Genomic DNA, 15275 nt, shown 5'->3' with positions numbered 1-15275 from the left:
CCTTCACATACCCATTGAAACCACTCACCCAAGCCTCCATATCCATACAACCCATACCCATCCTCCATGCTACTCATAACCATGTTCTACCATACCCATGTGTATACCCATTTAACCATACCACCAAACCCGTTTCTCTCTCTAAACTTTCATCTACCTGTGAGATCCTCCCTAAAAAAAAATGCCACGTGTCTCTCTCTCCCTTGCACACGTAGACGGTCTCCTTTGTGACGCGCAACATAGCTCGTTCCACCTTCTCCGGATATCTCACATCCGGAATTCTGTCCAGCCGACGTTCCACCTTCTTCGGATATCTCACATCCGGAATTCTGTCCGGTCGACGTTCCACCTTCTCCGGATATTTCACATTCGGCGCCTGACGCCGGATGGAAGAGGAGGGCGATTCAACTTCCTCGGTCAGACATGTTCGAATCCTCTTATAGCGCTTACTCGGAGAGCATTCGCAGCCGACAATTCAGATTCCCCGGACAGCTTGGCTCGTCAGACACTCGCGATTCGCCGGATCCATTTTCGCCCGCAATCTTCTGCTCTTCTTGATTTTAATAGGCATGAATGTTTTTTTTCATAATTCCGGAATAATGGAATCTGTGATATTAATTCATGCAAAATAAATGGGTTTTGGTGGGAGCCCGACATATGTGACTTTATGATTGATTGATTGATTGTTTGCTTTGATTATCATACATGATTGATTTACCCTACTCTCTAACATACATGCGATTATTCCTAAATTGTACACTAACCCTCTCTATTGATAGCGCATGGTGGCTCGTTGCCCAGGTATGTACCCATTTTCCTCTAATCGTTGTCTATGCATGTCTCAACTTTTATGTGTGCATGATCATTCAGGATATTCATTGATTTACTCGTCAATTGCCACGTCAGCTTCATTTTATTAGTAGAGACCCGACTTTAGGGACTTAAAGGGGTGCTACGATCTTTACTGTACCTTCCCGATAAGTAACCTGACCCCCGAACCCGATTCGGTTTTTCGCAAACCACCTTTTCCAAAATAAGGAGTCACACTTAGGGTTTTTCTTTCTTATTTTGTTTACCCTTTTAAAAACAAAACAAAAATAAGTGGCGACTCCGAGTCATTTTTTTTAATCAATAAAATCATTTTTCAAAATAAAAATCAAGCTCGCCGTCGAGTGGAAAACGCATGAGCTGAAATATGGGGTCCACACCAGTACAAGTCTGATTGTTGACATCTTCACAACTGGAGAAAATATCTCTGTGTAGTCAATGCCCTCTTTCTGTTGGAACCCTTTAACAACTAATCTGGCCTTGTAACGTTTGCTACCATCATGCTCATTCTTTATTCTGTATATCCACTTATTGTGCAAAACCTTCTTTCCTACTGGCAATTCAGTTAGTTCCTATGTCTGATTCCCCAACAAGGAATCCATCTCATCCTTCATGGCTAACTCCCACTTGCTTGAATTCTTATCTTGCAAGGCTTCATCATAACACTCTGGCTCACCACCATCAGTCAACAGGAGATAATTTAAAACAGGTGAATAACGTTGTGGAGGTCTAATGTTCTTGGAAGATCTACGAACTTCAACTACAGGTGTACTCAGATCTTCCTGTGAATTTACATTATCCTTATCTTCTTCACCCCCTTTTTGGACAGTACTTTCAATCAATTCATTTAAGTTAACATCTAACACTACAGTTGACTTGTCCTTGTACATAACCTATTCATTAAATATCACATTTCTACTTCTGATGATTTTCCTATTTTGTTCATCCCAAAACCTATAGCCAAATTTCTCATCACCATAGCCAATGAAAAAACATATTTTAGATTTTGCATCAAGTTTACTACGAACATCAGAATCAATATGAACATAAGAAACACAATAAAAAACTTTTAAATGTGAAAACTTTACCTCTTTATAGCTCCAAACCTCCTCAAGAAGTTTGAACTCCATGGGAACTGATGGTCCTCGGTTTATCAGGTAAGCTGCAGTACTAACAGCATCAGCCCAAAAAGTTTTTGGTAGTCCAGTATGCAACTTCATACTTCTAGCACGCTCATTGAGAGTTCTATTCATGCACTCAGCCACAACATTCTACTGTAGTGTCCCAGGAATGGTCTTCTCCATCCTAATTTCTTGTGCAACACAATACTCACTGAACCTTCCATCTATATACTCTTCTCCATTATCTGACCTCAAACATTTTACTTTCAAACCCGTTTCTGTCTCAACCATGACTTTCCACTTCTATAAAGTTTCAAATACATTAGATTTATTTTTCATAAAATAAACTCATACATTTCTACTCGAGTCATCAATAAAAGTGATGTAGTACCTTGAACCTCCAAGGGATGCAACCGGAGAAGGCCCACACAAATCAGTGTGTACTAGTTCCAATTTTTCAGCCTTCGATGTCCTGCCAGTTTTCAAGAAGCTCACCCTTTTTTGATTTCCTAAGATGCAACTTTCACACATGTCAAAATCAATGGACTTCAATTCTGGTAGTTTTCCTTTTGATAACAACATCTTCATCACTTTCCCACTCATGTAACCAAGTCTGCGGTGTCATAGGCTTGTATCAGTACTTGCATCAACAACTGCAATTATGTCTCTTGGACATGAGGTCATATACAGAGTATCAGTCTTCTTTCCACGAGTCAATACCCTAACTCCCTTTGTAACCTTCCAAGTACCACCAACAAATAGTATTGCATGTCCTTTATCATCAAGTTGTCCAACAGAAATCAGATTCCTCATCAGGTCAGGAATATGTCGAACCTTCTCCAGTAACCAAACAGACCCATTGGGCAACGATATTCGGACGTCTCCCAAACCCACTACATCTCAGGCTAAACCATCAGCCAAATACACCTTACCAAAATCACTTGTAGCATAATTCTATATGATTTCTCGGTGTGGAGTGGTATGAAACGAAACTCCTGAATCCAAAACTCAATCATCAAGTGGATTGTCTACTGCAAGAAGTAATGCATCATGTACCTCTTCTGTTACAACATTAGCAGAATCATCTTCATTCTTCTTCTTAGGACTTTTGCATTGCCTTCTAAAGTGACCTATTTTCCCACAATTCCAGCATTGTACTTGTTGGCCTGATCTAGATTTGCTTCTGTTCCGATTAGAATTTCTGGATTTTGATCTACATCGGTTTGAATTTCTGTCATTACTTCTACCTCTTGTCTCAAGGTTTAAGGTAGAACCAGATCTTGAGGTTTTGCCTACATATCTTCGGCGAATCTTCTCAGCCAGAATTAAATCTCGTATATCATTGTACTTGAGCTTTTCCTTTTCCGTAGAATTGCTTACTGCCATCCTTATTGTCTCCCAACTGTTTGGCAAAGAAGCCAAGACGATCAAAGCACGAATCTCATCATCAAAATCAATTTCTACAGACGACAATTGATTTGTGATTGTATTAAATTCATTCAGATGTTGTGCTACTGATGCATTCTCTGTCATCTTCAAATTGAACAATTTCTTCATCAGATGCACCTTATTGTTTGCAGATGACTTTTCATACATATCGGACAAAGCCTTCATCAGATCTGCTATGGTATTCTCCTTTACAACATTGTGTGCAACAAACCTAGACAGAGTTAACCTAATAACTCCTAGAACCTGTCTGTCAAGAAGCGCCCATTCCTCAACCTTCATACTCTCAGGTTTTGTCCCCAAAAGAGGTAGATGCAATTTTCTCCCATAGAGATAATCTTTAATCTACATCCTCCAATACACAAAGTCTACGCCATCAAACTTTTCTATTCCAGACGTCTTTCCTGCTTCCTCTGTCATTGCTCCCACTCAAACCTAACCCTAGGCTTTGATACTAGCTGAAGGGAATTAAGCCGAATTCCAAACTCGTGAGAAACAAAAATAGAGAAAAGCACACGCCAAAGAAAAACAATCATACGTACAAGACAATATTTACGTGGTTCGGCAATTTGCTTACATCTACAAAGTTGCAGGGATATCACTATTATCAGAGAATAATACAGAGTACAACCTTCGGCTACAATATTTTCTCTCTGTATAAAATACGACAACAACACCACACTAAAAAACCCTAATTATGAAAGGTGGTTCCACAATAGGCTAAACGGGCCCAAAAATATTGCACGAATATTGCACATTAAAAAAAACCACGCAATATTATTTGGGTCGGGTCGTCAAACCAGATCAAACAAAACTAAGCTCCACAAAGCCCGCCAGTTTATGGTTAAGGGTGTGAATATAAGGAATAAGAAATTATATGCAATTAGAGAACAAAAGCACCCTGACCAAAAATCTTGATTGTCTATTAAATTAAAAGTTATGTCGAGTAAAACTTGAGAGATTAGTATTAGATGATCAACATGTTTCCATCTAATCTTAATTCTATCCAAATAAAGAGTCTAGAGATTTTTTAAGATCTCACCTCCATATATGAATATTCTATCTTTTCCATTTGAATCAGAAGATCTAAGAATTATTTGAAGGTAAGATTGGGTTATCACTTGACTAATTTGAAAAATATAGAAAAAAGAACTTTAAATTTATAAATAAGTTTTATCTTTATTTATATAAAAATATTTTTAAATACATGCACTTTTTCATAAATTAGATAATTATTTCCTAAAATAACTATTTTACTTATCATACTATATGTCACATAATTAGTTCTTATTCTTTTTTTAGCCTAGAGACCTAAATTTAGTATTTTTTTTGTCCATTCTAAAAACAAACATCATCGGGATTATTGAACAATAATAAAATAAGAAAATTTAAAAATTAAAAATAAAATTAAAACTAAAATACTTAAAATTTTAATATAATAAAAAAAATTTTAAATAAAATATTAACTCCTGTTGTATTTTTCTTTCTTGATATCTATATTTTTAAGGGTTTAATACATTTTACCTCTATAACTTATAATATGTTTTGTACATTGCCCTCTTAGGTTTAAAATATAACACATTGTCTTCCAAGCTTCTTAAATATCATGTGCCCTTTTTGTTCGAGGGTGTTAGTTTCAATGGATAGAAATGTCATATATCATGCATATGACTGAATAAGTAAGGTTAGATTTATAAATTAAAGCATCCAAAAGCCTCAAATATAGAAATTTCATATGTCATGCCTATAACTGAATAAGTAAGGATAGATTTATAAATTCAATTATCCAAAAACCTCAAATAAAACTCTCTCTTTGTTATCGTCATTTTTTCTCTCTTTCTTATCTTCATTTTTTCTCTTAAATCCTAACCTTATAAGCACTTCACCACTTTTGGTTATATTTTTTTTTCTTACTTTAATTATATAGAATAATATTTTAACATATACTTTACATAGGGAAATGAACAAACTATGCAAAAGAAAAAAAAAAAAAAAAAAGTAACCTCGCTTGATTGAACGGAGAAGAAAAACATGAGACAACGAAGATGAAGATGGTAAAAGAGCAAATAAAGACACATTTAAATTTAAACGAGGGGTAGACAAGTGGTGATGTGAGTAATCAAGATTGGGACAGGTGGTGAGGAATGAAGGCCACAATGAGGATGAAGATGATAAGGCACCAAATAAAGACACGGTTTTTAAATTTAAATGAAGGTTGGGACAGGTGGTGACATGAGGAATGAAGGCCACAATGAAGATGAAGATGATAAGACACCAAATAAAGACACGGTTTTTAAATTTAAATGAGGGGTGGCAGGTTGGGGCAGTAGGTGACATAAGGAATGAAGGTTGGGATATCCAACATCAAGAATTGAGTGAACGACACGTGTATACCAACCCCTCTTTTTGAACTGAGTGAACAATAATTCCGATTTGTGCCACCAAATGATAGCTTATTAAATATCTGAAGAAAATTAAGTACAAAACCAGTCTCAATAAAAGTCGATTTCAGCTTTAATTATATAGCATAGATATATACTCAAAGAACCAATAGGAAACAAGAGACGTGATGATGTGATGTGATCCAAATTTCAAACAAGATGAAAGGACATCCTTGGGTCATGATCCATATGATTTATGAAAGGAAAATAGGGTCCACTTATTTTTAAATAGGAGTATCCATAAAGCATATCCTATTGCTAAACTAAACATCTTCAACTAGCAGGAAAAGTAGTTTATGATCATCTTCAAACAACATCATTTACGCCTCAGAGCAGCAAATAATTGAGCTCCTTCTCTTGTGCTTGATTCCAGCTGGTGGGAAAACTCCACAGATTTCTTGGAAAACGTATCAAACAGTTCATCAATAATCCCACTTCCAAAATGTTTGGCAATCATTCCCTCCATGCCTGCTCTAACGTGCATTCCACATTCCTTTCCAGTGATCGGGGCAACAAGCTTTGATGCACGGTACACTAACTCCATTCTCTCAATGGTGAAACACCCATTTCTTTTAACCAGGTCGGTCATCTGCTCCTGGGAGGCTGCATAGACAGGCAAATTGAAGGAGTCCACTTGAGCTTCATTGATCAGTCCCTGTAATCAAGATTGGAAAGTTTAGCATTCTCTCTTGAATTTGATGCAGGGCTTGCTTGTAAAACAACATAGAGCTTACAACATGACTAATAAAATCTTAAGCGAACTTATTACTCTAATTCAACATTTTCCTTTACGTTCAAAAATATTTTATAAACTGCTCCCAAAAGATTTTCAAGCCCCAACCAAGAATTTCCCTGTTTTATTTCTAATATATAGTAATATTTCCCAAGTTGAAGATTAATTTTCTATGATGACTGTTACTTAGCAATGATCACATGCATCTCAACTATCAGACACCAAAGTCTCTTTTCTAATTCAAAAATAATAATTTATCCGCCTTACCGCTTTGGTCATATCCATGAGGCTTGCTCCCAAAAGATCGAACATAACACCAGATGGGATTCGAGAAGCAGGGATCCCATCTGGGAGAGCTGCCATGGTAAGCACTATGATCCCTCCAACCACAAGTTCCTTAGCTCTGGCACTCAAAAAGATCTCCATGTCATGGTCAAATTGAGCTGCATAAGCATGGCTTACTTCATCTGGGGCACTGGTGTAGTGAATCCTTCCCCTGTTCCATGCCGGGGAGTTTTTGTCCAACAACTCTTCGGGCACCTTTGAGAGCCAGTGGATTGCATGAGAGGAAAACATGAAATGGATAGATGACTCCGGGAATAACCGTCCATGGAAAGAACCCGGGACGCCGCAGGCAAAGTACCGCCTTTCAGTTGGGAGGGATGCAAAGAGGGTATTGAAATCATTAGTTGCATGATCATTGAAGAAGACTTGAAATTCGGGTATTTGAGATTTGAGGCCTTGCTCCAGGTACTTCCTTTCTACAGCTTCCACTATATGTTGCATTGATATGAAGGTATTTGGCCCAACCGAACATCCCAAATCCGCAAGACGAAACGGGTTTGAAGAGAAGCACTTTACATCAAGCTTCTGAGCGATTGCCTCTTCAATCATAGTCCTACACGCATCTGTAGCTTCTCTCTACAAAACATATAGTCCACCATGGGTTTGTCATTAACTAATGTCAGGGACGATATTCCATAAGCTAAGCAATTTTTAATTGGGTGATGTTCAACCATAATGAAAGTGATATAAGGGATAAAGAAACCCAGGAGAAAAATAACATGTACGCATATGGTTAAGGGGTAGTTGTGTTCGCCCTCAATCTTTAATCAGGCAATATAAGTCAGGGTGAGCAAAATGGAGCTCCGTGAAATCTGTAAGATAGAGAAAACTTATAAAGAGATAGCAGCAACTATAGTTAAGGTTAAAACACCTGTAAATGGGAGTTGTTGACGTAGCTGTGAGGTCCATCTCCTCCCTTCATCGGAAAAGATTGTTGCGTTGTGGCTTCGCGGTTGTTGCTCATAACTCTCCCTGCCTGTGTAGAGCCCGAATGACTCGTTGACTTTATTTGATACTACTCTCTACGCAGACAGGGATGAGGGAATGTCCATGGATAAATGCGTCTGACACTTTCACTTGACTTCTGACACGTGTACCAATTTCATGCCTTTCCTAAGCTCATGATGCTGCCGTCAATACTGACTTGTTATCAACGTGTTCAGAACAGAACCAAGTATTGAATCGAAAAAGTTGTCCCTCATAGTTCACTGATCGAATCATGAAATCATAAATATATTTTTTATTTTATTAAAATTAAAAATAATTATAATATATTTTATTAAAAATTAAATAATATTTATAATATTATTTATTTATTTTTATATAAATATATTAATGGTTTAAATTTATTAAACAAAATATATATAATATTTAAATATGAAAATATATTCAAAATGGTAAATAAAAAAAAGTCAATATTTAAATATTAAAATAAATTGAAAATGAAAAAAAAAATATATGTGATATATATATATATATATATATATATATATATATATATATATTTTATTTGAAATAGGCTATGTAATTATTTTCTGTTAAAAATTAACCCAGATAAGGATGTAGCATAGTGGAGTAGTAATGCTTATTATCAGCTTGTGGTTCATAGTTCAAATTTGCAACCTATAGGAACAAAGATGATTTTTGCTTTTAAGTCCTTTTACCTTATCCCGCATCGGAAGCAAGATGGAAAATAAAGTGCTTTAAATTGGGCAGTCAAGCCAAGTGGCTGTTGGGCCTTATGGCACAGCCCTTATTAAGGGCCCATAACTGTTGGGTCCTTAAAAAAAGGGGTAGGCAAACAATGAGGGAGTGGACCGTTTGGTTTCCAAATACCGTCCGGTCCAATCGGCTCAAGCGGTTCAGCACCAGCCCAATTGATAACAGCCTTAAAAGCGGGAACTGGACTGAAAAGGTCGGTGAGGTCCGATTTTTAAAACAACTTGTTATGACATTGGTGTTTTTATTTTTCCTTCAAACCATTTTTATGTGTACCGTGGAATTTTCCTTTGAATAAAGGGCAAAGTGTGCTTTAACATGTTTATTGTAAAAAAAATCACAAAATAGTACCTCAATTTTATAAAATTCAAAATATTATACATATATTTAAATATAATTAAAATTTTATGTACTTTTTAATTAAAGATACATCATTTGGGTAGTTACCTTTTAATCTATAGATATTATCTTTAGTCATTATAAATATTATCTTTAATCGAGATAAATGTATAAAATTTGAATTATTTTTAAAGGATTTCTATTTTGTATTTCTTTACCATGAATGTGTGGATAAAACATATTTTTTTTCAGAAAAACAAATCCTTAAAAAAGGTTTGTAGTAAAAAAAATAAGTTTTTTAAAGTTTTAATTTTTTAATTATTTATTTGTTATGAATACTTGATTTTCATTGAAAGTGTTATCTCAAAAACCAACTTTCTTAAATATTAACCTTTATTTTTTGAGTTGTAGATTTCTAAATTATTTAATTTATTTATTTTTATCAAGATGTGATTTATCAAAGATAAATTGATTTTTGAAACAAAAAAATTAATAGTATTGAAACATAAATAATTTATATGAAAATTGGTTTTTCAAAAGATAACTTTAAAAACTTAAGAGCCTATTTTACCATATGATTAAAAATAATTTTCTATTTTTAAAAATAGAATATTATTTTTAAAATTTATAACACTATTTGTTTTTGTTTTTTTGCTTTAGATCTTTAAAAAAAAAATGAAATAAAGAACATTTTTAAGAAAATAAGTAATCATTATTAAAACCAAAAGGAAAATACAGAGAAATAATAATAAAAAAACTATAGAAAACAAATAAAATTGAATAATGATATCATTCTTTTTCTCTTTCCATGAAATATAATTTTCTTTTAAATTATTCATGTTTTTCGAATTTCTTTTAACTTATATAAAACCTTTCATTTAACAAATAAATTTCAAATCAAACTATATTTGATATATAAAATTCATTAATTTAATATATACAATTTATTAATTTTTAAAAATAATTTGAAAATAAAAAAACTGATCTAATTAGTACTAGAAAATTATAAAACTTTATAACATTAGAAAGTTCATAGACCAAAATTTATTTTGAATGATTTGACTAGTTTCTTCATAACATATATCATACTTTTACAAAAATTTTCACTAGACTAATAAACTTCAAATCAAGCAAAATTTAATGCATTGGACCGAGTTTAGTAAATTTTAAAAATAACTTAAAAGTCAAATATTAATATAATAAATACTATAAGTACTATTATTTCTCTTCTACATAGAACCATATTTTTTTTCACTAATAAATGAATTCCAAATTAATTAAGACTTAGTGCATTAAATTCATTAATGAGTTTAATGATTTTTAAAAATAATTTAAAATTTAAATAGTGAAATCATTAATACTAGAAAATCTATGAATAACAATTGGTTCGCAATGAGTCTAATATTCTTTTCTACACATAATTATATTTTAATAAATTTTCTTACTTAATAAATGAATCTCAAATCAAACAACACTTTGTACTGAATTTATTAATGGATTTAACGATTTTTATTCAATATTCATTTTAAGTAAAATACTATTAATATGTGTACCCGTATTTTTCATATATGTCCTTATTTGAATAGAGAAACTCGCTTCTATTGATGAAAAATTAATTTTTTTTAAAAAAATTGAATCGTCACTTATTTTAGCAATCATTTTAAACGAGTCCAATAAATTTTATGAATAAGAATAAATTCAAATTAGCGAATACAGTCCAACATAAATATCCCATATACAAATTAATAACTAATATGCAAGCACATTTAATCAGGATCAAATGTAACAAATTAAAATAAATTCAATTAAGCCTCAATTCAATATCTCATAGTCTAAATCCAATTTAATGGTCAAACCAAATCCACAACGAAAAGAGAGAAAAAAAAACTTATCTATTTTGTAACCCTAGGATGGAGATGATGATTTTCCATGGTTCAGAGAGAGAGAGAGAGAGAGGAAAAAAAAAACCGAGGAAGTGGAAAAGGGGGCTGGAAATGAAGGTAGGTGGTGGTGGGTGGGATGGGGGAGTGGCTGGAGTAGGAAGGGAAAAAGAGAGGAAAAAGAAAAAATAATAATAATAATTAAGATGTAGACCCAGTTAAAAAAAAAAAAAAAAAAAAAAAAGGCAAGCAGTCCTAATTTTTTATAAATATCAATTTTATTAAAGATGTTATTTTAAATAAAGAGATAGTTTTTATTAAAGATAAAATAAGTTGTTCCATGTGTTTTTGAATGCTGGGATATTATCACATATCACAATTTCCAGTCAAGTTACTATTGCCCGACCAAATTTATACCAGTCAATAAGGATAAAACATATGCTAGGACAAGTAAATAATGAAGGGCGGCTTGACCCTAAGGAAAGGCATGAAATTGGTACACGTGTCCGAAGGCCATTGTAAATTTATACCAGTCAAAAAGGATAAAGCACATGCTAGGACAAGTAAATAATGAAGGGCTGCTTGACCCTAAGGAAAGGCATGAAATTGGTACACGTGTCAGAAGGCCATTGTTTATGAGATGTCTATATAGAGCGTCCATCAAATAAAGGCATAAAGCACACGGCTCACCTAGGCTCTCCACAGACACAGAGAGTAATAAGCAACAACGACGCAGCCACAATGCAACAATCTTTTCCGATGAACGGAGGGGATGGACCTCATAGCTACCTCAACAACTCCCATTTTCAGGTATTTGAACTGCTTTTGTAGCCCTTGCAGTCTCTTCATAAATTTTCTCTATCTTACAGATTTCATGGATCTCCGTTTTGCTCACCCTGGATTATATTACGTGATTAAAAATTGCTTGGTTTAGGGAATATCATCCCTGACATTAATAACAAAGCGAATGGTGGACTATTGTTTTGTAGAGACAAGATATGAATGTGTCGAGAACTATGATTGAAGAGGCAATTGCTAAGAAGCTTGATGTAAAGTGCTTCTCTTCAAACCCGTTTCGTCTTGCAGATTTGGGATGTTCAGTTGGGCCAAATACCTTCATAGCAATGCAACATATAGTGGAAGCTGTAGAAAGGAAGTACCTGGCGCAAGGTCTCAAATCTGAGATGCCCGAATTTCAAGTCTTCTTTAATGATCATGTGGGTAATGATTTCAATACCCTATTTGCATCCCTCCCAACTGAGAGGCGGTACTTTGCCTGTGGCGTCCCGGGTTCTTTCCATGGTCGGTTATTCCCGGAGTCATCTATCCATTTCATGTTTTCCTCTCATGCACTCCACTGGCTCTCAAAGGTCCCTGAAGAGTTGTTGGACAAAAACTCCCCTGCATGGAACAGGGGAAGGATTCACTACACAAGTGGCCCAGAAGAAGTAAGCCATGCTTATGCAGCTCAATTTGAGCATGACATGGAGATCTTTCTGAGTGCCAGAGCTAAGGAACTTGTGGTTGGAGGGATGATAGTGGTTCTCATTCCAGCTCTCCCAAATGGGATCCCTGCTTCTCAAAACCCATATTGTGTTATGTTCGATCTTTTGGGAGCAAGCCTCATGGATATGGCCAAGGAGGTAAGGCGGATGAAATTCTATTTTGGAATTAGAAAAGTGACTTTAATATCTAATAGTTGAGAGGGCTCTGATCATAGCTAAGTAACATTCCGCATAGAAAATTAATGTGGAACTTGGGAAATATTAGCATATTTTAGAAATAAAACAGGGAAATTTTTTGTTGGGGCTGAGGGAGCCTGGCACACTTACCCTAGGCATATGCTCATCCCATGGCCCAATTCAGGTTGGGTCGTAGGAAACGCTAGGCTAATCATGTAAAATGACCAATATACCCTCATGGAACCTCATACATGAAGTCCAGTATTAGGGCAGAGAGGGGAAAAAAAACAAACTATAATTATAATTGTTGAATTTTTGCTTGTCTGGTAGTTTTATGTTGTTTTACAGACAAGCCCGAATCAAATTCAAGAGATAATGCCAACATTGCCAATGTTGAATGCAGGGATTAATTAGTGAAGCTCAAGTGGATTCCTTCAACTTGCCTATTCATGTAGCCTCTCCCGAGCAAATGACAGAGATGGTGGAAAGAAATGAGTGTTTAACCATTGAGAGAATGGAGTTAGTGGACTCTAGATCAAAACTTGTTGGCCCGTTCAATGGAAAGGAATGTGCAATGTGCCTTAGAGCTGGCCTGGAGGGAATTTTTACCCAACATTTTGGAAGTGGGATTATTGATCAACTGTTTGATAGGCTTTCCAAGCAAATTATGGAGTCCTCCCACAAGCTGGAATCAGGCAACAAAGAAGGAACTCTATTGTTTGTTGTTCTGAGGCGTAAATGATACTGTTTGAAGATGATCATAAACTACTTTTCCTGTTAGTTTTCTTAGTCCCTTCTCTGAGACTAGTTTCAGGATATCAATATATATATTGTCGTGAAGATCCAGTGGATCATAAATAATGACCCAGATTTGGGTATCAACTCTATATATTTACAATAATTGTTGTTGAGAATCAGAAGAATTTGAAATTGATGAAAAACACCAAGAAACAGAGGACGCAAAGGAAAATGAATTGCAGAAACTGAAAAAAAATTAAAAAACTGCATCAGACTTGAATCCTATTTATAATACATCAATGACACAATAACAGAGTAAAGAATAAAATGAAATAACAACTCTTCTAACTAACTCTTGTCATCTAACTTGCTTTCTATTTTAAGTCTTCTTTCCTTTTTAATTCCATGCTTTCAATATGAGATGTAACACTCCAACACCCCCCCTCAAGATGAACATGGATGTTAATGATGTTCATCTTGCGAAGAGTATGATGAAAAGGTAGAGAACCGAGAGGCTTTGTAAAGATATCTACGAGCTATAATCGCGATGGAATATGGAAGAGCTTTATAACATGCTGCTGCAATTTTTCGCGAATAAGATGGCAATCAATCTAGATATGTTTTGTTCTCTCATGCTGAACTGGATTTGTGGCGATGGACATTGCTGATTTACTGTCAGTATATAGCAAAGCTGACTATGAATGTTTGATATCCAGGTCTTGCAAGGCATTGAAAAACCATTGAATTTCACAGGTGGCAGTTGCAAGGGCTTGGTACTTTGCCTCTGCAGAGGATTGACTAACTGTAACTTGTTTCTTTGATTTCCATGAAATCAATGAGTTGCCAAGAAAAATTGCAAAACCAGTGACACTCCTTCTAGTATCGACACAGCCTGCCCAATCACTATAGGAAAAACCCTTTAATTGAAAATTTGAGAAAGAAAGAAAAAAGAGACCTTGCCCTGGTATGGCCTTTAGATACCTCAGTACTCGAATGCCTGCTTGATGGTGACTAACAGTAGGTTTTGCTAAAAATTGACTGAGTACTTTTTACAGAATAGGCTAAGTCAGGCTTAGTGAGAGTTAAGTAAAATAATCTGCCAATGAGTCTTTGGTAACCTGATGGATCTTCATAGAAATTGGTATCATTTGCTGATAACTTGAGGGTAGATTCCATAGGGAAGGCAACAGGTTTGGATCTAGTTAAACCAGTGTCTTCAAGTATGTCAAGTATATACTTTCGTTGGCATAAAGAGATACTAGTCTTGGACCTTGCAACTTCCAAGCCAAGAAAGTATTTCAGTGGGCCTAAGTCTTTAATAGTGAACTTGGCATCTAAAAAGGTCTTCAACCTTTCAATTTCCAGAATGCTATCACTTGCCAATAGCACATCATCCACATAGACTAATAAGGCCATAAAAGAACTTTCAGATTTCTTAATGAATAGAGAACAATCAGAATTACCTTGAACAAATCCATAGGAAAGAAGGGCCTGGGATAGTTTGGCATACCATTGCCTGGAAGCTTGCTTCAAGCCATAGAGGCTCTTTAAAAGACGACAAACTTTCTGTTCACCTTGGACAGCCAACCCAGGAGGCAATTCCATGTATACCTCTTCATGTAAATCACCATGCAAAAATGCATTATTGACATTTAGTTGATGAAGATGCCACTATTTGATGGCAGCCACAGTAAGTAGTAAGCGAATGGATGTAATCTTGGCCACATGAGAGAAAGTATCAAATAAATCGAGGCCTTCTTGCTGAGTATACCCTTTTGCCACCAATCTAGCTTTATGTCTTTCTATAGTTCCATCAGCTTTATATTTCACTTTGAATACCCATTTACAACCAATAGTCCTTTTATTTTTAGGAAGAGTAACAAGCTCCCAAGTTTTATTTAACTCCAAAGCAATAAGTTCATGTTGCATGGCAGCTTGCCATTCAAGGAGGTGAGAAGCTTGGGTGTATGATTTGGGTTTTGGAGAGTTTGTGATAGAGGTGA

General features: G+C 35.1%; 2 protein-coding genes across 2 annotated transcripts; one reads left to right on the top strand and one right to left on the bottom strand.

The window, feature by feature from the left end:
• Positions 1–5901: 5901 nt before the first annotated feature.
• On the bottom strand, positions 5902–7944 carry LOC117905527 (loganic acid O-methyltransferase-like). The gene is made up of 3 exons (XM_034818456.1): positions 7786–7944; positions 6837–7490; positions 5902–6491 (listed from the first exon to the last, which is right to left on the bottom strand). Exons 1-3 carry the CDS (start codon positions 7876–7878, stop codon positions 6153–6155), a joined length of 1086 nt encoding a protein of 361 aa, XP_034674347.1. The 5' UTR covers positions 7879–7944; the 3' UTR covers positions 5902–6152.
• A 3576-nt stretch (positions 7945–11520) lies between these two features.
• Positions 11521–13448, top strand: LOC117910213 (loganic acid O-methyltransferase-like). Its single transcript, XM_034824313.1, has 3 exons — positions 11521–11662; positions 11842–12495; positions 12938–13448. The coding sequence occupies exons 1-3, from the start codon at positions 11594–11596 to the stop codon at positions 13274–13276; spliced, it is 1062 nt and encodes a 353-aa protein (XP_034680204.1). The 5' UTR covers positions 11521–11593; the 3' UTR covers positions 13277–13448.
• The last annotated feature ends 1827 nt before the right edge of the window (positions 13449–15275 follow it).

This window comes from Vitis riparia, chromosome 1 (genome assembly GCF_004353265.1).
Source record: "Vitis riparia cultivar Riparia Gloire de Montpellier isolate 1030 chromosome 1, EGFV_Vit.rip_1.0, whole genome shotgun sequence".
NCBI lineage: Eukaryota > Viridiplantae > Streptophyta > Magnoliopsida > Vitales > Vitaceae > Vitis > Vitis riparia.
This window is presented reverse-complemented; position numbering and strand designations above follow the sequence as displayed.